The following is a 27,513-nucleotide window of genomic DNA, read 5'->3' as shown; positions in this document are numbered from 1 at the left end:
TACAGGCACCTCCTGAATTTTTGTGATGGGTCGGGAGTTAAAACAGGAACCAACCGGATTACACTCATCAATTCTCGGAGGGTGTTCATCGATCTCTGTGCAACCATCAAAAACCTGTAAAAAGGCGTATCAAAGGCATACCCTCTCGGTGTGTGGCGAAAACCTGCGAACTGGCGGATCGTCCTGCTGTGCCGGTGGTTAAGTATTTTCTGAAAGATCCCTTTGGCAGCAGGATTCGCAGAAATCATGGCAAATTTGATAGTGCTGATATTCCACCGCATAATCTGCTAGAAAATAGTACCAAAACGCCGCAGGTGCATCCAGTGATATTTGACGATCTTATGTATACACACTGGTATAACTCAAAGCAAATAAACAGAGATATCATAGCACCTAGAATACTGAATACGATTTCAGTTATGAGCGACAACCATGTTCTTCATGATTGCTGTAAACTCCGCCACCACCCGTTAGAAGCCAGCGCTCACCCGAGCTGCACCTCTAATCCTCTGAAATCAGAAGTGTCCATGCTTGAAAAGCATGGGCCTATGGAAACGGTATACTTGGCAATCGTTAGGAGGCTGAGTGACAAGGCCTTTATTTCATCAGAAAAAAAGACACGAAGCCTATTAAATCCCCTACACCAACTGCACTCCGATTTCTTTTGGTGCGTTGTGTCCTGCCATCTCGCGCACAGCCTCAGCAGGTGAGACGTGTTGAGACTCATGCCGTCTGCCGTCGCTTAAGGCTCACAGCAGTTAGCGGCCCATTCGCTCAACTATACAGTAGCTTCTTCAATGGATTATGAGGATTTTATGTACATATGAAGGCTGGATCAGCTGCCAGAAGCGGGTCGTAGCACTTCCTTCAGTGACGGTCGCTGTCACTCTGTGAATCTGCATTCTATATGTTTACTTTGCTTTGAAGTGAACCGTTGGATGAACCACCTCTCGAACGTCACAACAGAGAACCAGTCGCATGGTTTCAGGTACAATCCAAACGGTCGGCCTACGCATAGAGGGCAACGTGACTCCCTTCTATCACAATCTGAATAGCTGCTCGCTAGATGTCGCCTGCTCAAATACGAAGCACATCTCCGCGTGGCGTCTTCTCGCAACGCAGAGGATAGTCCCAGCTTCGTAAATATGACTGGTTCTGCTTATGCGGTGACTCCTGTCACCGGGGGAGTTTTGGGGGTTGACAGCTTCACTTAGTTTTTTAGCTCACCTGCGCCACGGGCAGTGAGGTCTCTCCCAACGACGGAACAAGCCATGTAAAAATATGTGCGAGCATATACATGTCAAGGATGCGGATGATACATGGGCCATCTGATTCGGATATGAGCGTGGGACCGGTTTGAAATTCGTTGTGTTCTAACCTAAAATGACGAATGATGTGGTGCTTTCCTGGTGTAGGACTACCGTGCCGCTGCTGGCCCAGGATGCTCACTAAGATGAGAGAGTCGGGTTACAGAAAACCAAGAAGGTACAACTTCAGGCGCCGAGATCGCCACCCGTTAACAGAAATGTACATAAGGCAACGAAAAACAATCGCAGCGTATCACGGGGTGATCATACGCGAGGATCAGTGGCCTGGGACGCGTGAAAACGAGTCATCTGCATGCATGAGGAGCTGTTGATATTTTCGGAGTAAAATCAGCGACTCTGTCATGTGGAAGATGACAGAGATGAAAATGGCTCAGAAACCGGTGCACAAGCTCACACCTCTTCTGACAGCACACGTGTGTTACCAGACACGTCATACTCTCTTTTAGAAGTCCTGGATGGGACAAATTAGTGGAAACATCTTGTCCGAAAAATACAAGAGACGGTTACATCAGGCGGTCCGCCAAGTGAGCTCAGCAGGTTTTTACGATAAATGCGGGCCTGACCCTATAGAGAGCACCACTAGATCACAACGTTGCTTCGACAGAAGGGCGACAATGCCGTAGCGTGGGTATCCACTGTCAAGGTAGTCAATCCATAAAACTGACAGCAAAAGCCATCAACCGCTGCAGTCATCCATTCCTCTGACTGCGCTGCACGCTCTAGTGAACAGTATACGTGGGGACGTAATTGGAGGTTTTTTTTCATTGTAGCCGTACACGGCAACCCCTTACACACGGTATGGTAGGCGCAAGGTCCAGCGGATGCTTGATAGTCGTCATCTCGTTTGCTAGTGTGCTCATTCGTAATCGATTGAATATCGACTACGGAAAGTCATCCTGAGGACCTTTCATAAAGCGCTTTGAAGGCTGTAGAGAGGAAGGCGTCTCAAAGGGGAATGGTTCAGAAGACTGTAAGCGTTCGGTGGGATGTTTTCTCGCAGTTTCTGCACATTGCCCAGTCACGCTTCAAGGGAAGGACAATGGTAGCCTAGCAATCAGGGTGGCTGCCTCAATGTCTTGAAGAGTGGCCGCGCGTCTTCAATTATTGCTGTGCATGACTGGAAGAAAGAAGAGAAGCTTATTCGCCCGGTTACACATGGAAGCTATGATTCTGTTTGTTGTAGATGGTAGCTGCTGTCTGTGGTCTTCCTTGAGTCACATATGCCAGGCGGGGTCGCTGGTACGCCCTCCTGTGTCTGACGGTACCCTCAGTTTTTGCATATCTTGAAAATTTGATGCACACACCCGAGAATATGCACGCCAGCGATGCTTCAGGTTAGCTGCCGGGCGATTTCCGTTCGAGTGTGCCTTTCGCCGTCTGTGTGCTTCGGCCTACATACCCCATCTCTTGATTTTGTCAATGAACAAGACGATTCACTCAACACCCGTCAGAAACACTAAAGCTCGCCTGAAGAATGCAGCTACTCGCAGGATAGCGGGCTACATTTGCACTTTCTAAATATGCTGTGGACACCAGTGTACTCCATGCTAGCTGATTGAAAAAACCCCGAGGTCTCAACAGCATGTGTCTTGTTGCATGGTCTGCCTAAAAACGGGCTACCATCTGTGGTGCGAATTTCGAAGAGGTTAGGAGTGGAGCATCCGGACTTGGTCTGGGCATCTGCTGCCACACTGTTCAATTGCCGCATTGTTGATCGCAAGCGCTGACGCGGGATACCCGAAACAAGTTCGTGTTCTGGTACCCGCCTGGGTAACAGCCACTACACGTGTCTGCAACATAGCGACGCTCTGAGTTTATTAGACGTCGCCAATGTCCAAGAAGCCTGATTAGTTATATATAGAAAGAAGGCAAGTGCAACAGGAATTAGTCTTGACAGCAGAGCTGTGACAGCTCCATACACGAAACTGTGACTGTCTCGCCAGTGATGCAAAACGTTGTACGGTGGACGCCATGGCCCAGAGGTGGGTGTGAGGCTCCGCCAATGTAGCTTCAGCGACCTTAGCGCCCAGTGGTACAGTATTTCGGTGACAGAATGCGTTGCTGCCACCTGTGCATCCACAGTTGTCTCTGTGGCACAATGTCGCTGCTATTGCAGCACCGATTTTCTGATAACGTTGGAGTGGCCTTACGACAGTAGTACATAACATTTCTTGTAACCAGACCTGTCGTATTTGTCTGTAACTAAAACCAAGGTAATATCTTTGAAAAAGGACAAAAACTATAAAATCCCCGACTGCCGAGCACAGTCTGTTGGCGCCAGGTCCCATGTGAGTGTGAAACACGGATTGCTCGGGCAAAGCGCTGTTTGCACGGATCTGCCTGCAGTACCAGGGTCACGAATATTCCGCGGCTTCTGGACCTTCTCGTCGGCCAATAATACCATCTGCCATATCAGGAAGTTACTCTAGCTGGATTCAGAAGACTCGAGTAAATTAATCCTTTTTCGGTATATACTGATGCTCAAGAAAAGGCGCTTTGAGGTGCCCGGTTTCTTCCACATGTCTAGCCAGCTAGTAGGCAGGAGACAGAGCGGGCCCCCAAAATCCGTGGAGACGTGGCACCAGTGTATGGCTCAGGGATGAAGTGCAAAACAATAGGCGAACTTCGACGCGTAACTCACACAATATGTCTGAAATTTGCCCTTTTGAAGCGGCGTATTTCGCGCACCGCCGCATTCGGACAACACCGGAGGATTCCAGCTGTAGAGGTGCGAACCAACATGCAGAGGATAACGCTGTCGTGTTTGCGGCCATGTTTTGGAATGCGTATCAGGTATCGTTCGGAGCGTTACGTGCTTTCCGATAGACGAAACAAACTTAAATGTGTTTACTCTAAATTTTGCCCAAGGGCGCTGAAAATATAGAGGTTCGCACGAACTTCAGGTCTGCGTCGCGACTGACCTCTCCAGTGGCACATGCGGACAAAGTGCAACTTTACGAAGCGACACACAGCTCCAATCGAACAATATCTTCAGGTTAAAGGCGGCAGTATTTTCTTTTTTTCACGGTTGTCACCCGCAGCAATGTTTTGTCGGGGAGACCCTTATTCCGAGAGGTTTTTATCAAGGTCTCCTCCTTCATGGCTAGTGCTCTGTGGCTGCATGATCTGTTCCTCAGCTAAGTGCACATGGGCTTACTCAGTTTTAACCTGCCACGACTGCTACGCATCGCCTACTCGTCGCATGGTACAAGGAGGAAAGAGCGACGCTGCCGTTGTTCTTATTCTTACGAACTGCCCTACCCGCTGACGTTCGAATTTCCGAGCCGGCGGAACATGTTATGCGTAGCAGACAAGACAGGGACAGCGTCCAAGAGCAGGAAACACATTTCATGGCAATCAATGCAACACGTCACACGGCGGGAGACGGGCGCAATATGGAGGGAATCTGCCCTTTGTCTCCATTGGACGATGTGGGACTTGAAATTGCGACGGAAAGTGGGTCCTTGGCGAACCACGCGGCCGCGGCAGCGCTATGGGAACAGCCGCATTCCCCTGTGCATCCTGACGTAGCTGTGCCGGAGGCGTTTATCGCAGCGAATACATCGTCAGATGGGACTAGCGTAGGACAGAGAGCAGAGTCGGAGTTCTTGGCAGCATGTTTGGTTCCGTCAGGTGCAGAGGCCCAATCGGCGGCTGGGGTGTATAGTCTCGAGCGTCTGCATGCAGAGGTCGGATTCGAAGATGCCTCAGACGAAAAACGTGAGACACGCTTGGTCAGCCAGGCGGGGAAGGAGTCCTCTGGTCAGCTCAAAGGTGGAGCCTCCAAGGATGAGAGCCGAAGTACTCGGGAAGAAAAGACCGTTTTGGAATGTGACGCCGATAGTGGAGATGACTTCGTGGAGTCGGAGGGTGCTATCGACATCGAGAAAATTCCCGAGGGACATATTCTGCGGAGGTATGGTGCAACTAGACTGTGCGGAGTTGTGTCACCCCTTCACAGAAAAGCATCCGTCTTCCCTGAAGAGAGGAAACCAACCGATGGCGAGGAGCGTGGAATAATGTGGTCACGAGCACGAGCCTGCACCGACTGTGCGTTTTTGCGAACGGACCTTGTCGGCCGGAGGGGTGGCTGGCGGGAGAAATAAACTAGACTAAGGGTTCAAACCCCAGGCGGTTTGACAGTCCGTATCTGAAACATTGAAAGGAATTTAGATGGAGGCAGCAAATTTGTTGACCGCATCGGCCCCTGTGACAACTGTGGGAACCTAAAGTGAACAATGAAGAATTCTTTGATCGAAGGAATGGGATCTATTATTAATAAGATATATCGGTAGGGGAGTGCAAAGGGTCACTATGGGCCCCACTCTGCTGAACGGGGCGTGCAGAGTACGGCCGTCTCGCGCAAAGGCCGGACGAGGGCTTCAGTTTGCTTTTGCTCAGGCCGGGTTCCCACGGGGCCGGGGGGGGGGGGGGGCGGGTGGACGCGGCACATATTCCGGGACCAACCGTGATGGTATTTGCTCCCTCACGGCCTTTCGTTCCCTCTGGGAACTCACGGCACACTCAGTTCAAGACAACAGGATCAAAGGTTTCGGTTGCTTCGCAGGATGAAGCCGGTACTTCTGCCCGATCAAGACGGGGTCGGCGGTTTTGCTGTGAAGCCGTCCAATATGAAGAGCATGGGTCTTCTGATGGAAGACCCCGAAGGCAATGAAGTGCCGGTGCCGTACAGGAGGTTCACAAAAGCGGACGTGTTGCACGAGATTCAGAACCTCGGGAAGGACTCGGATTGGGCCGAGCACAAGGCTGTCCTGCGGGTATGTCACCCTGGACAGGTTTTTCGGCGAACCCCTGGGGGCGCTGTTGGCGTTTCATGGAGAGGACACTTTGCTTTGCGAGCCTACAGAAGCGTTTCTAGCGACGCGTTGATGCGGCCCGATGAAATGGGTTTCGCGATAGAAAGACCAGTGGTGGCTCGTGCAGAACCGCGTGGCGCTTTGCTGATGCTTGATCGGTGGAGTTTTGCGGTTCCGTACAGGTGTGTCCGCTCGAGGAGCTGCTGGTGGTGCAAGACCCCGACGGGATGTACGGGCGCTCCTTCGCGTGGGTCTTCACGGAGATTGCATACAGTGTTATGGCCAAAGTAAGTATGTAAGAGCGATCACCAGAGGATTCCTAGGTTCCTGAGATGGCTTCGCCCCAGAGAGCTTTCGTGTGCTGATGGCAGTACCTTCTGCTCGGTTGCTTCAGCCAGGCCTGAACCTTACTGTTGGGTCCCTGCTCTACCGTGCGTTGCAGAGGATTGAGGATTCCCGTGAAGCAGCCGCAAGGCTGTATGTTCAAGAACGTGCAGATGAGGCTCGAAGGAGAACGACTAGACAACCCCAGCCGATAGATGATCAATTCGGCAATCACGTGTCTCCAAAGACTTGGAGCTCGGCAACGACAGATGCCACAATTGAGGAGATTCGCCGCATGGCGTTGCAGTCAAGACGCTCATTGTTAACTCGAATCATCTCTAAAAAGTATAGGCTTTTCAGAGAGCCGTACCAATTCCAAGCCACTTCAGATAAAATTCATTCTAGCCGCCCTCAAAAGGTGTGTCAGAACGCGTTGGTTAAATGCTGATTAAAAACAAGCAGACACCACAATGTTCGGTTTTTGTGGAGAAGGGATCAGGGGCCAGAATGAGCAGTCACCCAGATGTTGCGGACATTTGTGGTTCAACAAGCATATCTCCGGCCTCGTCGCGGGTGCAGCCTCATCGACGGGGATATAAGCCTGAGCGGGCACTGAGTAGCTGGGGAAAGCGTTATCGAGACAGACAGTGGACTCTGGTCTTGATTAGGAGAGGCACTTTGGGTTAAGGGAATGTCTTGCTTTTCATCACGCTTTCGGAGTCGCGAAACGTTTCGCCAATTGGGTTGCCTGCGACGCAGAACAACAATTTCGTTGGCCTTCGAAAGGAACTGGACCTCGGCATCCAAGCCATTTCCACGACTGCGGAATCTGAGACCCAGACATACCATTGCATTCCGACGAACTCGTGTACTCAATACTCCAACGAAGATATATGGGTAAGCGTCCCATATTCAGGGGCTTCCCTTTATGGACAGGCGTCGTCATGAGTAGGCGACCGTGGCGGAGGCGAGATGAAATGCTAGAACATTTTGCGTGGGTTTATCGCACAGTCGCGACTGCCTTTGCGGAAGTCATGAGCGTTCCAGATTTTGCTGAAGTGACGTGTATACGCGAGTGATTGGTGTTGACATTCGCTAGATACATTTGTGGAAGGCCAATAGGTTCACACTGGTAGGCGGATCTCTTTCCTTGACCGTCGAGCGGATTCACTGAGGCTTGAGGCGCGGACATGACAGCAGCAGGGGACACGGAGTCTCCGTGTCATGCTCGCATGCACCACAGACAAAGGGAAGCTTCAACGACCAGGAGAACAAGGCATTTGCCAACTTTTTCTCGCGTGTGGGAATGCTGTAAGCCCCACTTTGCTTGAGTTATCCTCGGATACCACACGGGTCGGACTGCGGCGTGTGCGCCTGCTTTACACAACGCGACTGGCTCCGGTTGTCCCCTCGTGTTCTTGTGAGAGCCTTTCTGTATGCTTCCCTGTTGCTGTTGGCGCAAGTAGTCGCGTTGACACAGACTCTGCGGGGAGAAGAGGTCCCCTTTTTTTCAACAAATCCCCGCCTCACTGTAGCTCCAGTGATACCCGCATTGATCGGCCCGTCGGTACGGTTGGCGTGGAATATAGCGAGGCTCAAACGATAGCATACTCGAGGGCGACCGAAGATGAATGTTAATACACATATTTTAACGGTAGCCGAGACAACCGGGCGGAGCGCGGTTGGTGCAGCACTGAAGCGAAACAGCACAAATACAAAACACCGCTGCAGATGGCGAGCACCGCGCCAGCTTTACCGTCTTGCTGATCGCAGGGTTGAGGAGGCTTTGGAGCAGAACGAAACGATAAATATCTTTGGCGAAGGTTTTGCGAACCTAGGAACAGACGAATTCTTCAATTCCCAGACAACCGGTGAAGGCCTAAAAGAATTGCTTAACTGCACAGACCTCTCCTTCTCGAAGTCAAAAATTATCTCGTGTATCCAGCGGGTACCAGGGTGAGTTTCTGCCTGTTGCCTTAGCTGCCTGAGTTTCAGCCGTTTACACAGGCGAAACACAGCTCTGCCGCTCTGTCTTCATGCCAGTGGATATCCCAATCAGAACTTTCTTTTTTACCGCCACGCAGATGATTTTCGCTGTCGACGCACTACACGGGGCAAATGGATATGATATTATATTTCGTCCTTCAGATCGGATTCGCTCATCTCTTACGCATGCATGGAGAACGCCACCTTCGAGGAAAGAATCGAACGGTCTGGACGCGCCGCTCAAGCTCATATCCTTGTGTGGCATTTCGAGGAGATTATCATGCCCCAAGCTGTCTTTAGCGCTCCGTCGGTCAGTGGGGGCACTATCACCGTTCGAAAAACTCTGAGAGACGTCCGCTTCTAGAAGAAGCGTTACTAACTCGAAGCGCGATGCTTTCGTAGAGAATCAAAATTAGCGCATGGGACCGATTCCAACCTGTCAACTGCGTAGCGATGACAACACGAGCCTCGTAGATGACATCGCCCAAACTGCGAATCGTAGTGACTGAGAATGCGAAATGCTAATCACAAGAACGAAAAGTATCAGGTGACTTGCGCGCCGCAGGACATTACAATTTTTCGTTTCTGCTCGGTGGAAAACGAGCTGTACATTGTCGCTGGACTGATTAGCGGCCAGGTAAGGTCTCCGACAGAAAGCGGCATTGGCGGCGCAGAGCAAAAGCACGCACCGCGTACTTCTCGGAAGGAGTTCTGACGCTCTCTTACGGGGCCTTTCCGGCCTCAGTTGCATTCGCGACTGAAGAGCTTGTACCCTACGCACCAGAGAACAGTCGCTGAGCGATGTGTTCTCTGGGTTGCAGCTTGCGCTCTGGAAAACTGAAGGCTTAACGGAACCAGCTGGAAAAAGCGTGACCGACACCCACCGAAGTGAGAACCGCTCCTGCTGAGAGTGTATATCATATACTTAGTACTATCAAGCCTCTTCTTCCAAATAGATTTCATGGAAAACCTAAACTTCGCATGCTTGCTGGACAGTTAGCCGCTACTACACAATGTGCGGGGGCGGCGCTCCTGGCGCGTGTGTCTCAAACGCCGGATGTAGCGACTATTGCATCCTTGAGAGAGGGTCTGGTCCTTGATTCAACCGCTGTCGGTGACGGTCGAGTGTTTGACGCTAGTGGTCACACGTCCAGAAAAACTCGGCAATGCTCGCTTGCATTCTGTCTGAAGCGGAAGGTCTGGGAAAGGTGAACGCGTCCGTTTCCGGCCATATACCTGCGGCACTGTACGTAGTTGAAGGCCGCCAGTGATGTGAAGTGCTTCTCTTCTGCAGTGCAACAGCAGAAACAGCCGAGGAAACCAATCGTGACTTCGTCGATTGACTTCTCCCACAAGAGGACAGTGTCGGATATTCGAGTGCTACCTCCTGGGACAGACTTCAGGAAAAATTTGCGACCAGTTTTCAACCCGAGCAACACTAGTACTTATCTCATAACGTCTTCCGGCGATGGAAACATTATGTTGTGGGACGTTAGCGCTGCCGTACACTCTGCCCATCTTGATAATTTCCAGTGGCGGCCGTTCCTGCAGGCCCCGCTCAAAAAAGCGGAGTCTGGTAGGTGCGGCACAGTGTACCCCTCGACAAGTCAACAAAACACCCGTACACGTGAACGTAGAGATAAGCGCACGGATATTCGACCATACAGACCGTAAATAGAGTTTGCACATGTGTCAAAAAAGATCCGTGCATCGAACCGAGGTCACTGGAAGAACGTGGTGGGGTCGTCAGCGGAAAGGGAGTTGCTGGGTACAAGGGAAACTACGCGACGTTGTCGAGCAGCCCAGCCCCCGTCGGAGCCTGATTCCCTGCGCTCCCTCTAGAATCCTGTTGCTTACGACGTTTTGTAGCAAGGGCCTCTGTTACAGATCAGTAAACGGGTTGCACTTCCTGAAGCATTACTGAAGAAAAAACCGTTTTCGTAGGAGTCCCCTTCCAAGCAGGAACAACATTCAGATCATAGGATGCAGTCGCTCCCGCTCGTGGGGACAGCCGCACTTACCTATTGAGTACCGTGGGAGAGTTTGTCTTCTTCAGGAGTGGATCTGGGCTGTTGCCACTTGGTCATACCGAAAACAGACCCCCCAGAGTTGACTACGACTTTTTGGGCTTCAACGGTAGGTGACTCGTCAGGCGTCAACTTTCCTTTTGTTGTAGACAGAGTGGAAGGACAAAACCCAGAAATCGCCAGCATACGAACTCTCCCACCGTTCGCAGCCGGTGCACGAACGCCACGTAGACGGACTGGCTATCACGCTCTCCGATTGCATGATCATGATGCGTTCAAAGGGACTGCAGAATCTAGAGCAGAGACAGCCAGCGACGAGCCGCTCTGTTTGTCAGGAGGATGGCGAAGTTCTTTTCGGAGATTGGGCCCAGCCTGGCGAAGAAAGAAAGATCGACTACATCAAGACTCTGTTGGCCGTAAGTCTACAACACGCTGCTGATATTTACCTTCAGTGTTTTTGCCGAGCTTTTCAAGGAGGCGTAAGACAGACGAAAAACATCATCAGAGCTCCCCAACATATACTGGTTCCCATGCACTCATTTTATATGGAGTTTAATTGGAAGCTGGAGACAGCATTTCGAAATTTACCCGATATACCCGTTTGCAGGAAACCAGAACGTGCAGACCCACTTTGAGCTTCGAAGTTTCTCCTTTCTTCGAGGACGTCTTCCTGGCGGTCACTGATATGGCATTCTATATATGGATGCCAGATTGCCCTTCCCCTATTTTTTCTTCTCCAACGTGAGCTTCCCTGGGCCTCAACACCAGCTAGAGCAGTGGGACAAGACGGCAAAGGACCCCAAGGAAACCGAAAGTGATGGACAAAGGGATTTCCCCGTCACGTTTCGGGTCTCGCCTGCAGGCGGGCACCACAGATTGCACAGACTCGCATATGATATCCGCACAAATTCGGGCGCTTCAGCCGTTTTCGATCTGCACACATTTTTGGGGTGATGGCCCAGGTACTCCCGTTCCGTTGCCAGATGAATGTAGGGGTGCGCCAATGTGCGGGTTTGTCAGATCAAGCGTCCCGTACGCCTGCGGCGCATGGAGCCCGACACGGCCTTCAGTGCTCTTTCTCGGCAGAACAGATGGCAGCCTCGAGGTCTGGGACCTCTCTGAGCAATGCCAAACGTACAGTTCCGTCTTCGTGGTCGGAGCTGCTGCCGTCACGTTCTTGTCGTTCCACCCTGGCAAGACCGGGCCGGGGCCCTCGATGGCATGTGGCCGGCGCCTAACTCGCCCTCTTAACGGAAGACTCGGAGACGCTGGGCGCGACGTCAACGACTCAGTCCTGTCCCTTCTCGCAGCTGGAGATGCAAATGGTATTGTACACATCCTCTCGTTGCCAAAAAATCTCTCGGTCCAGGTACGGCTTCTTTCGACGCGTACTTCTGAAGTCGGACGGGAAGCACGAGATACAGACGTTGAACGCTGCAGGCAATATGCCGTGCTGTTTACGTGGATATGCTCATCGCTCCTCGATCCTTTCAACACGTAATGTAGCAACAGGTGGGGAAAGAGGAGTGACGCCCTCCATCTGCGCACCAACGGTTGCATCGCCTCTCCGATTACGCTGGAAGCAAGACTGCCTTCGAAACGCCGAAGTGTGGGAAACGTCGTTTTGCCCAACTGAGGTAAGGACAGCCCCGCGAAAGCGGCTTTCCCCGCTTCGTTTTTGTATTTGGCCCGTAGACAGTCGGTGAAGTCGGCGTGGTTCGCGCGATGTTCGTTCGAGAGCGCGAAGTCATTTCCTACGTCGTCCGGAGGCGAGAGGAGTTGAAAAAGGTACCCAAGAGCTGCTCTCATGCCGCTGACACAGTGGTAGCTGGTTTTCTGCGGCTGTGACGAGGCTCGCGGCAGCAGTCCTGTTGACAGGATTGCTTGGGACCTCATTCCATTGTTCGTTACGGCCAGCCTCTTCATGCTTTCAGGAAGTCGAAACGCTCAAAAGAAAAAGGGTGCCGGAAAGCGACGAGTCGGCGCTAATGAAAGACACAACACCCCACAAAAACGAGGAAGCCGCCCTCGAAGCCATGGAGACCGAGTACAGGCTACTCGAAGCCGCCTGCAGAAGGGTACTGTCCTCTCGGCCAGTAGCGAAGTACAGCACCCCTTATGCTACAGCATAACCTAACGAGGCGGAATAGCACTAATCACGGCCCGTGTAGTTTCCTAGGACGCAACTCAGATTTCCTCACCCGAGCAGCCCGCCATTTTGTGTACCGGCCTCAGTCTCGGAACATTGAGGCTACCATGTTGCCTCGGCGAACATAGCTTTGCCTTGCGTCCAGCAATCGCTGTGGGCAACCCCCTGTGTGGACTCGCCTGTTCACCTGTGATTTGGAATCTCTGTATTCTATATTTTCTGCCTGTTAGTGACTCGTACTTGAACTCTTCTGCATGTGTTCGCCAGGAACTCGGGGTGGCTGACGTTGAAGATCATCTGCCGCGCGGGAGCGCCCGGGAAGGCACTGTGGGAAACACGAGGACCAGAGTGAAGAAAGTAGTTGCGATACACCCGGATAGCTCAAGTTGACGGAGAAGACTTTTTCGAGGGGTGGGAGGCAGCAGATGCTGACCTGGCGGAGGGCCTCTTGACAAGCAACACCAGCCGGCTCTCTTTTGATGTTGGTGCGACGTACTAGGGAGGCCAATTCACTCTACGCGGGAGTGTTCTAAGCAATGTGACTTGCTCACCATGGCGTCAAACCGAGGGTCTCGGACGCGCCAGGGACGCCCGCCGCTACCGGGTTTCACGACAGCATATTCACCTTGACGCTCGGCGTACCCTTCACCGAATGCGTCAACAGCTACGTTGCGGCCGAGCCCTGGACACTCTAGAACCCTTTGAAACGCACAACACCCACCTCATAGTCACATGCAAATAACGATTGCCATGCACACTGCTTCAGCACAGGACTACACTTTTCGCGATGAGACCATTCGCGCGTACAGCTGCCAGTAGGAGTCTTGCGATGGGTGAAGTGAGCTGAGGCAACCAGCTGTTTGAGCGAGAGAAGTGCATGCGTTTAGGATTGGTGCTGGACAGTACGCGTCGTCTACAACGACCAGTATGCTATGTGCGTGCTCATCTGCCATTGCCGCTGTTTGCCTTTCCGGCGAGTCTGCCTTGCCCTCATTGCGTCGTCCTTTGAAGCTTAGTTTCCCAACTTGCTTCACGGTGGTTGGTTCGGTCGGCCCTCCATGCTTAAACCGGCACGCCACGCCATTCTCACCCCTACGTGTCAATACATGTAGTCCTGGGTTGCGCAGCAGCGCCGGCTTGCCCCACTACTGTGAGACACGACTGATAGAGAGTCGCTGAGGACTTTACCTCGGATGATGCATGCGACAGACAAAGGCCAGCTATGTTTCATTCGGCCACCTTTTGTTCCTTAGAATAACTTTGCACTCAGAGATGCCGCATCGCCTCCTCTTCAGGAGACGCGCGGTCAGTTCGTGCTCGACACGAGCGGCTGCGCTGTGCATGCGGTGAGATGGCAGCCTTCTACAGAAAAGGTGACATGGATCGCGTGACCCCTCGTTAGAAACGTTAAATCTCAATGAGCCTCGCATGCGCGCTGACCTCGACCATGAAACCGGCCTTCTGTTAGCGGCATTCCACTGGCCTTCGCGTAGATGCTACAGGATGGAGTCCAGGCTTGCAACGCATGCAGCTGTTGCATGCGAAACACGCCACACTGCTTGTCCGGATTTGAAGAGCTTGCAGCACAGAGGGATCCCTTCGCTCTCTCTACAGTTCAGACGGTAGCGCATTTCTGAGTACGTACCGGTTCCACAGCCAATGCGTCCTTCTACGAGGAGAGCTTGCTCGTTCGTTTGGGGCTTTCCCGCGTCGCCAGCCCACCGCGCTGTCTGTTTCTCGCAAGAACAACAGGACGCTGACGAACGAAAATGCCGTAAGAAGGGCCTGGATCCTGAGCAGAGCTTTGGGGCTGAGCTCTTATAAACATGATTGCGTCTGCTGACTCCCGTCAGGGCTGGGTTTCGTCGGCTGGACCGCCCAGACCTACTCCAGCTTGGCAGCACCGTTGGGGTGGGCCGTCTCCGCCACTCAAAGGATTGGCGTGGAACCGTGACACTTTGACCTTTGCGCTGGTTTTCATCTGAACTGGCCTGCCTCCGTCCCTTCTACGGAGGTCTCAATGCTTTCCTTCTTCGTCTGCGACTCAAACCAGGCGGGCTAGGAAAGCGCTGCCGACTTGCCGTCGTTCCTTCGACCTTTCCCTTTCTTAGGCCATGTCTCTTCGGACAGATTTGCACTACCGCCTTCCTCCACATACTGCAGGAGGCCGACGGCTTTTCTCTGTACTGGCAAGGCGCCATCGTGGATTCTTCTTGCTCAGCGCCGTCAGCGGAAATTGCCTGGTCCATCCGGTGGCCCCGGCGACTCCAACGCTGGGTTCCGACTTTGCGCAAATGCGCCGCTTCCATCGCAGCAACACAGGCAGCGGCAGCCCCCTCTGATGCGCTGCTGGTGCCTCTGAGAAAAAAAATTGGCGGCAGAGACACGTTCGCTGGTCTGCTCACCCGTTGGGTCCGAAGGTGGACAGGCGTCTCCGTGCACCACAGACGGAGAGGCGCAAAATAAACGCTACCTAACTTTTTCTAGGCCTGCGACGGCCGCTGCGGACCGCTTGAGGCGGCACCGGGACGCAAGGCACTTCTCGAGGCCAGCCTCATCGCGTCGCCGTAGGATTGCACGACCTCCAGCAGCGCACACGCCGTGTTCGCGCGCGTTACTTGGAGAGTCAGGGATATGCGGAAGGACTGCTCGATTTCGAATCTGTTTTGCCATCAAGGCGTAGAACCGGAACGACCCAAGAGAGCAAAATGTCGCTTCTTCGGCTCGAGAGCGATGCGCTGTGGCGGCGGATTCCCACCCGCGCGCGCTGCAGCCCAGGCGGACCCTCATTTTCTCAGAGTCGCCTCGGCCGTTTCAGCTCTCCGGCTGCCTGTCCAAAGGAACCCGGATCTGGCCTGGTGCGGCGAGCGGTCACCCCTGCTGCATCTCGCCCTCTGACCTGCTCCTTCTCTCACTGGCGTACTCTAACGTCCGCGTACCTGCACTCAACGGGGCATCCGCGCAGAACAGCTGAGCATCTGACGCGTTCCTCTGTTCCCCTCGACGCAGGTACACTTCAGCGCTGCAATCCTGTTTCGAACGACAGTCCGCAAACTGTTTCAGGCGCTCCGCATCAAGGCTCGGGCGGTGCTCGAGTGCGGCATCCGCATGGCTTTCCCGCTTCAAAGACCGTCCCGTCTCCCTCCCACGGAGTGCCCCAGCACGCGAAGCCGGCGCGAAGCCTCGCACCTTCCCAGACATTCCCTGGACCTGCTGGCTGCGATCGCGGGACGGGGAGGCCGGAGGGTGGGCGGGAAGCTGGGTCGCCACTCGGCCGGAATCCTCCGAGCCCGTCCTTTTCCACCGGCGTGCATGCGCAGGCGGGTCGGAGGGGCCGGCTCCACGACAGCGCAGCTGAGGGCGACGTGCGTCCGCTGGTGAGACAAATGCCGGCCGAAGGCTTCGCGTCGCATGCAGTCCCTGAAGGGTGTGAGCCCCTGGACGGGGGCAGTGCAAGCAGCCGAGCAGCGTCGACTCCCGCCCCTTGCGAGGCGAACAGGGCATTTTCGCAGCCGCTGACGCACGGAAAAGGGGACCGAAGCGAGCCTCGAGGTTCCCCGCAGGGATCGGGAGACCGCCTAAGTTTCTCTAGCATTGGAAATGCACTGAGGCGGGCCGAAAAGGCGTCTCGAGCCGTTGAGGTCTTTCAACCCCGAACGGCATCTGCAGCGGAGGTTGTCGCGGTGGCGCGCCTCTGCGTGGATGCGGAGACACTCGATCGCTCATCAGAGGCTTCCGCATCCGGCACGGGAGACATGGCGGAGAGCTGGAAACAAAAGGTCGGGGTACCCGTCAGTGCACAGATAACGTTTCTAAGTAAGTCAAGGCGCGAGTGCGATAGCGCCTGGTCTGTCCCGTTCACGCCCTGCACCAAGTGACCTGTGGAGGGCGTGCTTCGGGATTGGGCTTCGGACGGGAGAAGACCTCGCCGATCTACAGAGACGGCGGGACGGTTTCAACTGGGCCACACTGCATCGGCTCCACATTAGCAAGTCTCAGACGTGCAAGTTCCTCCCGCGATCCCCTGGGGGCGCGGGTGCTGACGCCACGCAAGAGCACCGTATCCAAGTGACAGACTTGCGAAACGGGAAGACTGTTTCGTGTGCAGAAGACTTCTGTTCGCTAGGACTCACTGCGCATTGACAGCAGACACCTGCAGCCTCTCTGAGTCGACAGTGGGCGGAAGAACCAGCAACGTGCGTGGGCCTCCGTCACTGGCACTCGGCAGAAGCGGGGGATCGGTATCAGCCCTGGGTTCCGCTCGGAACCAAACTGCATGCACCCTTAAACCGCCGGCTCTCTAAGTAGTCCTGTCAGACGCGCTGGCCTTCGCTGAGGTTGATTGCCGCGGAGAGTATCCGCTGGGGCCTCGCCACTGTCGACGCTGGTAGAAATATACCCACATAAAGTTCGTCGACTGGCGGGACGCATGACGCCACCACGGAACGTTCACCGCGACTCCGCTGCTCTTCATCCGTGTACCGACACAATCAGTTGATGCATCAAGCTGTGCTCTCAGTTACCTTCTCTCTCTGCGGTGGACGGCGCTTGGCAAGCAGGAGCCCGTAGCAAGATAAGGAGGTGCTTTGGTATTATCACGCCACATATTCACCTGTTTCCCGCGTTCCACTTCTTTTCAGGAAAAATGGCTTCTATGCCTGAGGGATCTGTGCCGGTGGAGGATCGCCACGTTCGGCTGTTTTTTGAGACCGTCACTCAAAACCTTCTTGAGAGGCTTTCGGTGCACCGGAGCATCCAAGCGCGTCTTCTCGAAGAGATAAGCAGGAACAAGGAAGACAAGGAGTTCCAGCGAATGGCCGAATCGGAGCTTTCTCGTTCGCTGTTGGCTTTCCACAGGGACTCGTCGGACGCAGCCGGCGTCGAAACTCCTACGGCTTTCTCGCAGCGTGCACGGGCACTAGAGACGTCTCTAGAAGAGCTTGCATCGCAAAACATCGAGATACGGAACGCGTTTGTCACAGCCATGTGGGCGTTTTGCATTCTGGGCACTCGACGCCACCTTCAGACACTGGGGCCCGCTTACGCCTCGGTGTTGAAATCCCGTTTGGAGCAACGTGATGCAGGGGTTGGGTTCCGCACACAGTATGGCGAGAGAGTTACACGAGACACGCCCAACGATGAGAGATATTTGGATTCGGTAAGGGAGACGCTGCTTGACGGTGCTCCAGTTTCTGCCGAATCCGATGGAGGAGCGGCGCGCTCGTAGCTACGCTCTCTGTTTTGTTCAGACGTCAAACCCCGAACGCCTGCCACGCCAGCAGCGGTCCAAGAGCACGCATGCAAGTGCACGTGCTCGTCACTATGTGCAGGCTGCATACGCACTGGAAGGCACCGAGGGATACACGTTCAGGAGGTTCCTCTTCACAGCGGGATGCTCTTTGCGTGTATGCGCAGAAGATGGGAAATGATGCATGGATGTGCTCTTGCGTATGTGTTTCTCAGGAGGACGTCGAGTGCGCAAGCGGCGTTCTCGGATATCTTCGCCGAGCCCGTCTTCCGGAAGCAATGGAAGCCATTCTAGAAACGCTGACTCGAGACAGTGGCGCGTGCCTCTCAGGGCTGTCCTCCGACGACATTTGGTAAAACTCGGATGTTAGGCGGGGCTGTTTGACGCACAGACAGACGAGCTGTGGGCTGGTGTGGAGTGTTTCGTTCGCCTTTCACGAGGCGTAGCGGTTACCGCGGGCGCTGGTCTTGCCCCTCTCATGTGCGCGTCCTCCCGGTGGCCACGAGGTGGCGTCGTTCGACGTGCCCGGAGGTGCGGCGACTCGCAAAGCCTCGCTCCCAGGCAACTGGTGAATGTCTCCGTCTCCGTGGAATTCCAGCTCCTGACTGTTCCCTTGACACATCAGTGACTGTGTGTGCCGCACTCTGGCGGTGTTGGGTTGCGACTCTGCATCTGCAAAGCTCCATTTCCTGGATCTCTTTACGCGCGCGGGGGGGGGGGGTGGGCACCTCGGTGATCGCAGTGCGACGGAGCGTATGTCTTTCCAGAGGGGTTTTGCGGCATTCTGCATCCACACGTAGGCGCGTGCTGTGAATGTTTCAGCTCATTTCACGTTTGGTGCGGCGTGGGACTACCGCCGACACTACGGCCCTTTTCGGTGCTCACATTTGCTCCTGTGCTCTGTCGTTGTGTGCTAGCCACTTTCTCTACGAGACGCGCCCCAACACTCCACCGTCTGGAGACCGCCGTTCTTCCAACCCCACGCAGAAAAGTCGAGAGATTTTGCTAAGTCGACTTGCTCAGCACGCCCGCAATGGTCTACCCAGCCCGTCTCCGGTGCATGCAGCGAGAGCGGCGATCAGCGTTGTGGAGTTTCAAGGCGCCGACCGCGCGCGTATTCGCGACCTGCTACTCGACGTAAGATTGGAGGAGAGTCCGCTGTCACCTTCGAACTACACAGGTTTGCCATTTGCTAGTTATCTCTGGCCGGGAAGCCGTAGAGGACGAGTGTGAGGCCGGTTCCCGGCACTTCATTCCGTTACCTGCTTTTTCGGGAGGAAGTGAACAGAAGGGTTGTTTTCTCCAGGCATGCGTTGCTCGTTTGTGTCGTCCGTTTTGTGCTAAGGGAGCAGCGACGTATAGTAGCTTCTCATAGTTCGATCTTCCTACTGGCGCACCCTTGCCGTTTTGGATGTCACTGGACTCTAGGTTAGCTGTTTCGAATATGTGGCCATGACTTTAGGTTAGCTGTTTCGAATATGTGGCCGTTACTCTAGGTTAGCTGTTTCGAATATGTGCCCGTCGTCGATTTGACGGGTGCTGTCAAGCGAGCACCAAGCCCCAGCAACGGTGTGTTTTGTTTCGACTCGAGGGTTTCCCGACGACGAAGCGCCAGTCAACGCCGGAATAGAGAAATCGATGAGAAGTTGACGGGCTTGGAAGAAGACTTGCCATTCTGCATGCGTCATACGTCTTGGTGCCCAGCTGTTCACATCTTTCGTCATGCATCGTCGGCGACATCACAGTGTTCCTGAAAAGGTTTGTCGCGCACTCTGCATATTGGAGACATCTTCATGGGAAAGGTGACTGACTCTCCAACGGTGTCTGTGCATGTCCTGCGATGCATGTGAGCGGATGGCACTCCGTGTGTTTTTGCTTTATTACCCCCTCTACGCTCACGCTGTAACGGCTCTAATTCCCTCGCCTTTTCTCTTCTCATCCTGCGCGCTCCGCGTGGCGTTCGTCAGGCAATCGCTGAGAACGCAGACGTCCTGCGAGACTCCCTCGTCGGCATCGTTCCCGTCCTCCGGCTGCTCCAGGAGCGAAGCACTGAAGAGCGGCAGATTGGCGAAAGACCGAGAAGCGCTCCAACTCCGTCGCCTTCTTTGGAGCGTGGAAGAGATCTCCTCAGAGCGACGCTGCAGGTCTTGCAGCAGAATGCAGATGGCCTTCTTCCGCATGAGGCAAGTCATCCTCCGATGGGTGTAAAAATATGTTTTCCCGAAATCGCTCCTGTCTTCAGCGCAACGTCGCGCGCGCTCCAGGGACAGCTTCGAGAGACGTTGTCGAGGGGTTCAGGCAGAGGGCATGGCGCGCGCCGTTGCGATTCTGGTTTTAGTGAACGGAGCTGACCCGCGTGGATGCTTTCTCTAAGAGCTGTTTGCCCTAGGCATCCAATGATTTGCCGTTTTTAGTCTGTGACGCCCACAGCACACAGTGCTTCATCGCCATCCGCTCAGTTCAGACCTGTCTACGCGTGGGGTTTCGATTTGGGGAGCGCGGCTGCAACTGGAGATGCGGCTTTCGGCCTTTAAAGCTTTATCCACGATGAAGCTGAAGTTCGAGAACCCTGTTTCGCTCGGCCGATCTGCTTGGAAGGCCTAGCCGATGCTTTTTTTTGCGTCGAGAAAGGCGTGCGGCGCCTCGATATTGTACACGAGTTGCCGCTGTCTCATCACGGCGCAAAGTCGAGAACTGGAAAGGGAAACGGCTGAACTCTCGGTTGGTCTCGTGTGGAAGATTCGGCACCGACCGAAGGAAGGGTTGCGGCATGCCACAAATGCATGCGCTGAAGTTCCCGGGAAGGATTCACGGATGCTCTTGCGCGCAAAAAGAAAAACGCCTCGCCAGCCGAAGGAAAGAGCCTCCGAGCATGTAACGGCGCAGCACCACCTCTCAATTTTTCCCATGGAGTGTGTGTGGCCGCTGTTTGTGCTTGGCGCTTGAATGCTTGTTGCAGTTGCTGGCGCTGGTTCGTCCTTCTTTGCCGCGCCCGACCGCCGGAGTGTGTTTTTCAATTCGTAGCTCCTCTTCGTCTCCGGCGTCGTCGCCGAAGAATGCCGTGCAGTGTCTTCCCAGCGAGCGTCGCGCGGGACAAGGGCTGGAGGCGAGGCCGCCCGTTGCGAGCCTTTTAAGTGCTTTGCCGTGGATTACCGAGGAAGAGCGGCGCGAACTCCAGTGCGTGACGCTGGGCGAACTCGCCGGACCCAAGGTGAGCACTTTGCTTTTGCGGGCCGTGAGGGAGACGCGGGGAGGAACGGCAGGGACTTTCTACCTCGTGTGCTAAGAGCTGCTTGCTGTGATGTGGGGTCCCGCTGCGTTCGATGATTCTGCCAGAGACTTCGTGCCGCACACACAACGAACCTTTTTAGGTGTTGGGAGAGGCGAAGGGAAGTTTAGTCCGTTCGGTGTGGCGGGCGTTTCCATCGGCTGAACGTCACGTCGGGCCATCAGGTTTCAGTCCACGGGTGCCTGTGTGTCACATTTGTCATGGCACACTGAGCTCGTACCGGAACGAAAGTATGTCAAGAGAGGCGTTTCATTACCTAAACATTTTGGCACATCTTCCAGGTGCCGTCTTTGTGCTCTCTCGCGGATCTGTGTATCGTGCTGCATCCACTCCTAAATCTAAATATCGGTGTATCCACCTATCGAGAGTTCGTTTTAAGTCTGCGTTAGACCGTTCTCCACTTACGCGGTCGCTGGTTCGCGAATGTTAGACTTCCGTCTTCAGTTCGGCTGCCTCAGCGTGCCCCATATACTATGCTAGAACCCTGCCGTCGCCGACGGTTTCGATGCTGGGTATGTGGTAATACACTTCACCTGCCTGGTTTTCTCATGTCTCGCTGAGTCTGGCCGCCTCCGCCCGCTCCACTGTCTGACCGACTCTTTTTTGTGCCTGTCTGTCCCTCGCTGTCTTCGCAGAACCTGGCCACGGTTTCTACTCGAGATCTGATCGATGTGCTGGCTGACCTCGACTCGATGGACGTCCTCAGAGAAGAAAGACGCATCCTGGAACCCCTTCTTCGGGAAGCAATTGTAGGTGGCGGGCCAGATCTTCCCGTTTGCTTCCCAGTTCGCTCGGTGCTTGAGAGTTCACAGAGACGATCACGCCCGCTGCGGGGCTTCGTGCTGTGCAGATTCACTCCGTTTCTCCCCTCTTTTCCGTCGTGGTCTCGCCCGATATCGGTCTGCTGCGTCGCTGGCCTCACCTTTGATTCCACCTCTGTCTGGGCTGTAAGTGCACCTGGTTCGCGAAGCGTCTCTGTGGGGCTGCTGAGGCTGTGCGTCTGCCCAACCCTTCGCATTCAGCTGTTCGCTGGTGTTGACACCGACGTGACTCTCGCAGTCGCTGCGAGGCTGCGACTGCGTCTCGCGCTCCACCGGTTCGTAGATGCGTCGAGCGAGGGGTGGAGCGCGTGCCGGCGTCCTCGTCTTCCTTCGCGGTCTGTTTGTAGATCTGCATGCGCTCGGCCGTGTGCGTTGGTGTCCGTGGCACAGCTGCCTCTGCGCGCGGCTGCTGGGTGTGGAGACGGGCGGAGGACAGAGACAACGCTCGGGATCCTTATGCATGCAAGGAACGCGCTGGAGAGAAGGACACGTGTGGGGTGCTTTTCCCTGCAGGGAAGGACGTTGGAGCTATCCATTCCATTCAACTTGCGCGTGGCGTTCCGCTTCTTTCTTCTGCAAAGAGCGCTGCCGTTTAGTGTCCCAAAGTTCACCGAGGTCTTCAGTGCATGCGCGCTCAAAAGCGCAGCTGCAGCTGAGGCCGCCAGGGCCCAGACACGAGACGCAGATGAGGAGGAGGCGCACGCCCCTCCCGTGACAGCAGACCTGGTGCTCAGCCTCCCTGAAATTGAAGAGGCCTGTGATCTGCTCGAACACCTCGATGCAATGAACGACCGTGAGTCCAGAAAGCAGCGAGAGCCGTCGAGACGACAGGCCGACTCCCGCACGGAGTTAGGAAGGAAACAAAGTGGGGAGAGAGAGCGGGATCCTGAGGCGCAGGAGACGGCGCGTCTTCGCCGTTGTCCGTGAACGCTGCATGCAAGTCCGTATGTACACATCTATCTTGCGAACCTGCGCATTTGTCTGTGTCTGGCCTGTCGACCGGTTTGCACACAAATGAAGGCATGCAAGTTCTTCAATGCGATGATAGAGTAGGGAAAGTTCGCGCGCGTGAGGTCTGTCGTCACGGAATTCACACCCTGGGGAGGCGCCAGGGGCTGTACAGACAGTTCGGCGTCCGCTCGGTATCAGAACAGTCTCGTGGACTGAGAAGCTGCTGCCGCGACACACGTGCGTCGTTGTCGCTGTCTGGGTTCAACACGGTGACTGCGTGCGCGGGCTGAAGGTTTTCTCGACGCACGCGTGTAGGCACGCTTGGTTCTCTTGAGAACGCGCCCCGTTCGGTTTTTTTCTGCGTTGCGCAGTGGCTCCTGTGGCGTTTGCGCGCCTCCTCCTGCTTCAACTGCCCACGCCTGCCGCGCGTGGCGCGCCTTTCCAGTTGCCGAGCAGCGCGCCTCAGGGGTTTGAAACAACTGAGGCAGACGTCGGAGAGGAAGGGACTCGAGGTTCCCGCGCCCCGGCTTCACCCAGATGCCGAGCAGGCGAACTAGAAGAACAGGAACAGCACTCCATGCTGGCGTCTTGGCTCCGCACCGCCATCCGCGTGCTCTTCCTCACTGTCGATACACACTGCCCTTTGGAGGGCTTCAGCACAACGGTAAGGAGCGAAAAACCACAGGAAACAAACAGTACACCCACGGCGAAGGCGACTGGGACACTGCGGAGCGATTCAGCAGCGCGGCCACGTCTTGGGGCGCGGCGCAGGCGGCTTGGAACCTGCAGTCATTGAAGCGGTTGGCTGAGTCTAAGCGCAGAACCCATCCGTTAGTACGATACAAGATAGCAGCTGATAGCAGCTAATCTCCCATACAAGATGTAAGCCGCTTGTGGACCCACACAGCGTTCGGAAAAGGGAAACTGGAAAGAACGGGAGGGAGGCAGCAGCAACTGCAGAAACCAAAAAGGGCGATCGCCTGCGAACCCAGGACCAGCGTTGCACGCAGCAATCTCCGCTTCTTTTTCACGGACGTTGACTCAGAAGACCCTCCAGGGAGACACTCGCTTCGCCGGTCGACGTTGAGAAGGTGACTCGGCTCTCGAGCCAACTCGCCCATCATGAGGTCTTCTAATTCGTCGTTGTCGGTCCGGCTCCACGTTCTCGTGTCCCCCGTTGTATGCCGCTTGCTTGCCTGCGTCCGTCGCGGTCTCTCTCTGTCCCCCTCTGTCCTTCGCAGGTGATGCGCTACCTCGTCGACGCCGTTCGCGTCTCGTGCGCCTCGTCGCCTCTTCGCTTGGACCCTCTCTCCGCGTTGAGTGCAGATGCGAGAGTTCAGTGTCTCTGGAGTCTGTGCGTCCTCGATTTCCACCTGGTCAACGACGACTTCCCGGCCTGTCAGATCGCCCTTTTCCGGCCACCAGCCTCTCCCGCAGGCGACGCGCGAGAAGAGGGTCTCCTCGACGCGCGCTCGGCGTTCCTTCTTCAGCATGTGAGGCACACACACCACTCGGTTTCTGCTGTTTTTTGCCAGCGTGTAAAGGTGCCTCTTCACAGGTGAACACCGGTCGTCTGCGCTGTCCAAGCACCTTTCCCCGGACAGCCTAAGAGACGGCCAGGAAACGACGACCCCTGGCTCCGCCGTGCAACGCATGCGGGATCGGATTCTTTCTTTCTCTGGGTGCTTCGCTGCCCTCTCTGTTTCGGTTTTCGACGCAAGTCCCGCGGCGTCTCTCCAGCGTCTCTAGCTTCCCTCCGTGTTTCTTCTTCAAATAAACGTGCGCTATTCCGGCCTCGTTCAACCCGACAGCGGACGCGCCGGGTGAACTGCCAGACTCTGTGCGGCGTGGCGCTTCGCCCCTCTTTCCCTCTCCCCGCTTCTTGCGTCATCGCGTCCTCGCGGGTTCTTCCTCTCCTCGTTTCGCGCCGGTGTGTGCCCCCCTCCCCCCCCACCCACCCATGGCTATTCTCGTCACGTTCGTTCCGAGTTTTTTCGTGAACCTCGCTTCCCATGCGCGGCGTCTGTGCGCTGAATGGCGAACGTCACTGATCCTTCGCTTCTTCGCCGTGCCTTGGCAAGACGGTTGACCCAGTCCGCTTTTCCACTTTTCGCTCGCCTGATGGGAGTTGTCTCGTCCGTGTTTTTTCCCGTGCCTCTCCGTGCTGGCCTTCTTCGCAGCTGGTGGAAACTCTGGATACCGAGCTGCCGACCAGCTGCGGGCGGTCCGGCCTCTCCCCGGACATGCAGAGGCGTCTCCAGGAAAGTCTAGGGGCTCTTGACCGCGTGCTCCCGACGGAGACAGACCGGGAGACGCAGGCCTTCAGGCTCGTAGGATTCGAGCAAGCGCGACGACGAATGGTGGACCAAATCGTCGCGGAAATCAACGAGTAAGTCCGAGGACCTAGGCCCCGCCTCTTCTCTCTGAAAGGGACCACCGATTGGCAGGCGGGGCGTGTGCGTTGAAGTTTTTCAAAAAAAGAAACCGCCCCATGTGGATGTATTAGGAGTCAGAACCGTCTGCAGGCATGGCGGGGTTGCATCCCCTCTCTCAACCCGCCTACGGTTCTGCGTGTGGGGCACCACAGTTTTTGCAGAATCTGTGTGGTCGGCGGTTTTTGTCGACGCTGGGCGTTTCCCCCTTAGCGGCCCTCCCCTCCCCACACCAGTATCGTGCTGCATTTTAGGAAAAACACGCGTCGGCGCCCGCAGCCGCGGCGTCTTTTTTGCGCCGACACATCGCTGCCTCTGCTTGTGTGCTTTCCCCCCTCAGAATAGGCGTTGCGAGCGTCGCGGCCCCGCCGGCTTCCGTCCACGGCGCACCGCAGCCTGACTTGTGTCTGACTTTCCCGCCGTCTTCGCGGGCTTCGGGCGACCCTGTGAAGAAGCGGGGACTCCTGCTGCTCCCGCTCTCTGGGACTGCGTTTTCGTCTGTCGTTTCGCACCCGGCTTCGAGTGAGACCGCGGCGCAGACGGAGAACGGTAAAATGTGGAAACAGACCGGGAGGCAGCGCTTGTCGGCGGCGCTTGCAGCCAGCTGGGTAGACAGAAGGAGCGAAGCGCTCGAGAGCGACGGGTGGACGGTACGAGTGATCACCGCCGAAGAGTGGAACGCGGTCAAGGCCAACCCGGAGCGCAGGCGGCGCCTTCTCCAGCAGAAACTGGTACGGCAGATGCACACTGTGTAACTGGAGAAAGAAACCCACGTGGACGTAAGCCTACGAGAGAGGCGAGAGAGGAGGGGGAAGCGGAGTCGGAAGCGAAATTGAGAGAGCCACGAACAGGGAGACTAGACGGGACACATCCGGAAGAGAACAGCCATTTCCTGAATGCGGAAGACATCGCCCCACCTTGCGTTTCGCAGGGAGCACAAACACAGGATTTTCTCTCCGTTGCGCGTCCCAAAGTTGAAACGTCTGCCACCGTCCCCGCACGTGTGGCGGTGTGGATGAAGTGCTGAACTGCCTTCGCCGCGAAACCGCGACTCGTCTTTACGCGCCTTTGTGGCAAAGTCCCAAGTCTCTCAAATGCGGCTCTTCGCTGAGACTCGCGCGTGGCGGGTGTCTACGCACCTTCTCGCGCCCGTGCCTCACCGTCGTTCCGGACTCGCTTTCTTTGCTCGAGTTCTCGCCGTGCTTTTCCTTCGCTGTTCCGTGGAGAACGGTCTTCGGCTTCTGTCTCCGTTGTTCTCAGACTGCTCTGTGAACTGTGGCAAGGCGCTGGCATGTCGCTCGAAGATCTTTCGAGAGACCAGGCCGGGCCCTTAGGGGCGAGAGCCACAGACTGCCTTGGCTCGAAGACGACTGCAGAGCGCTCTCTCTGACGGGGTTGCTCGGAAGGGAAAGACCAGGAACGAAGCGTGCGGTCCACCCCTGCAGGTCTAGCGAAAGCAGGCGGTGAGTTGTTTTTTTACCTAGTCTGAGATGCCGCAATTCTCGCACAGGTCGCCGCGCTCAGGCTAGAGGCGTCTGTTCGTCGCCTCTGCGGCGGGGTCCGGGAGGCGCGGCACTGGCTCTCCTTTAGTCAAACGTGTGTGTGAGGAGGGAAGAATTTCACCAGGTTCCCTTTTCTCCACTCAACTGTGTCTGAAAAGGTGTTTTTTCGAACTGCCGACTTCCGTCAAGAACCTGCCTGCCAACCTCAGTCGCCTTCTACTGGGGCGCAACGATGTTCATCACGCCACAGCGCGATTCGCCAGTGTGCCTCCAAGCAACTCTCGCGCGCCTTCTCGCGGGTTCGAGCTCCGCGTCTACACAAAACATCACTCGTTGTTTGGTGTCCCAGCCGCAAAGAACCCGCGCGGATCCTCGAGAACAGATCTTCTCTCGCGAGTCTGTCGCATGCTCCCAACCGAGTTGAATCAACTCACAACCGCATATCGCTTGCTGTACACACTGGAGCGCTCTAAACACCGACGGAGGCAGCACCCCTCTGAGCGTCTGTTTTTTAAGTTGCATCGTAAAACGCGCTAAGCCTCTTTTTCCGACCCTTTCCTCCCTTTCCCACAGACGCTGACCCCGGGAGAGCACAGGCGCGGGGTCTCTGCGCACGGCGCGTATTTTCTGTGTTCGTGC

The 27,513-nt window shown here is 55.5% G+C and overlaps 2 protein-coding genes across 2 annotated transcripts; both read left to right on the top strand.

The window, feature by feature from the left end:
- Positions 1-4,678: 4,678 nt before the first annotated feature.
- NCLIV_049070 (putative hypothtetical protein, conserved) lies at positions 4,679-11,604 on the top strand (the record flags this gene model as incomplete). The annotated part of the gene is made up of 10 exons (XM_003884459.1): positions 4,679-5,244; positions 5,896-6,106; positions 6,328-6,432; positions 7,229-7,366; positions 7,713-7,780; positions 8,618-8,765; positions 9,277-9,343; positions 9,750-10,031; positions 10,636-10,898; positions 11,503-11,604. 10 exons carry the CDS (start codon positions 4,679-4,681, stop codon positions 11,602-11,604), a joined length of 1,950 nt encoding a protein of 649 aa, XP_003884508.1.
- A 3,735-nt stretch (positions 11,605-15,339) lies between these two features.
- On the top strand, positions 15,340-26,127 carry NCLIV_049060 (conserved hypothetical protein; the record flags this gene model as incomplete). The annotated part of the gene is made up of 11 exons (XM_003884458.1): positions 15,340-16,447; positions 17,272-17,789; positions 18,095-18,231; positions 18,797-19,016; positions 20,839-21,090; positions 21,804-21,917; positions 22,503-22,782; positions 23,312-23,604; positions 24,182-24,433; positions 25,121-25,329; positions 25,713-26,127. 11 exons carry the CDS (start codon positions 15,340-15,342, stop codon positions 26,125-26,127), a joined length of 3,798 nt encoding a protein of 1,265 aa, XP_003884507.1.
- Positions 26,128-27,513: the final 1,386 nt, after the last annotated feature.

This window comes from Neospora caninum, chromosome X, assembly GCF_000208865.1.
Source record: "Neospora caninum Liverpool complete genome, chromosome X".
NCBI lineage: Eukaryota > Apicomplexa > Conoidasida > Eucoccidiorida > Sarcocystidae > Neospora > Neospora caninum.
The sequence above is the reverse complement of the archived record's forward strand: the minus strand, read 5'-3'. Positions and strand labels throughout refer to the sequence as shown.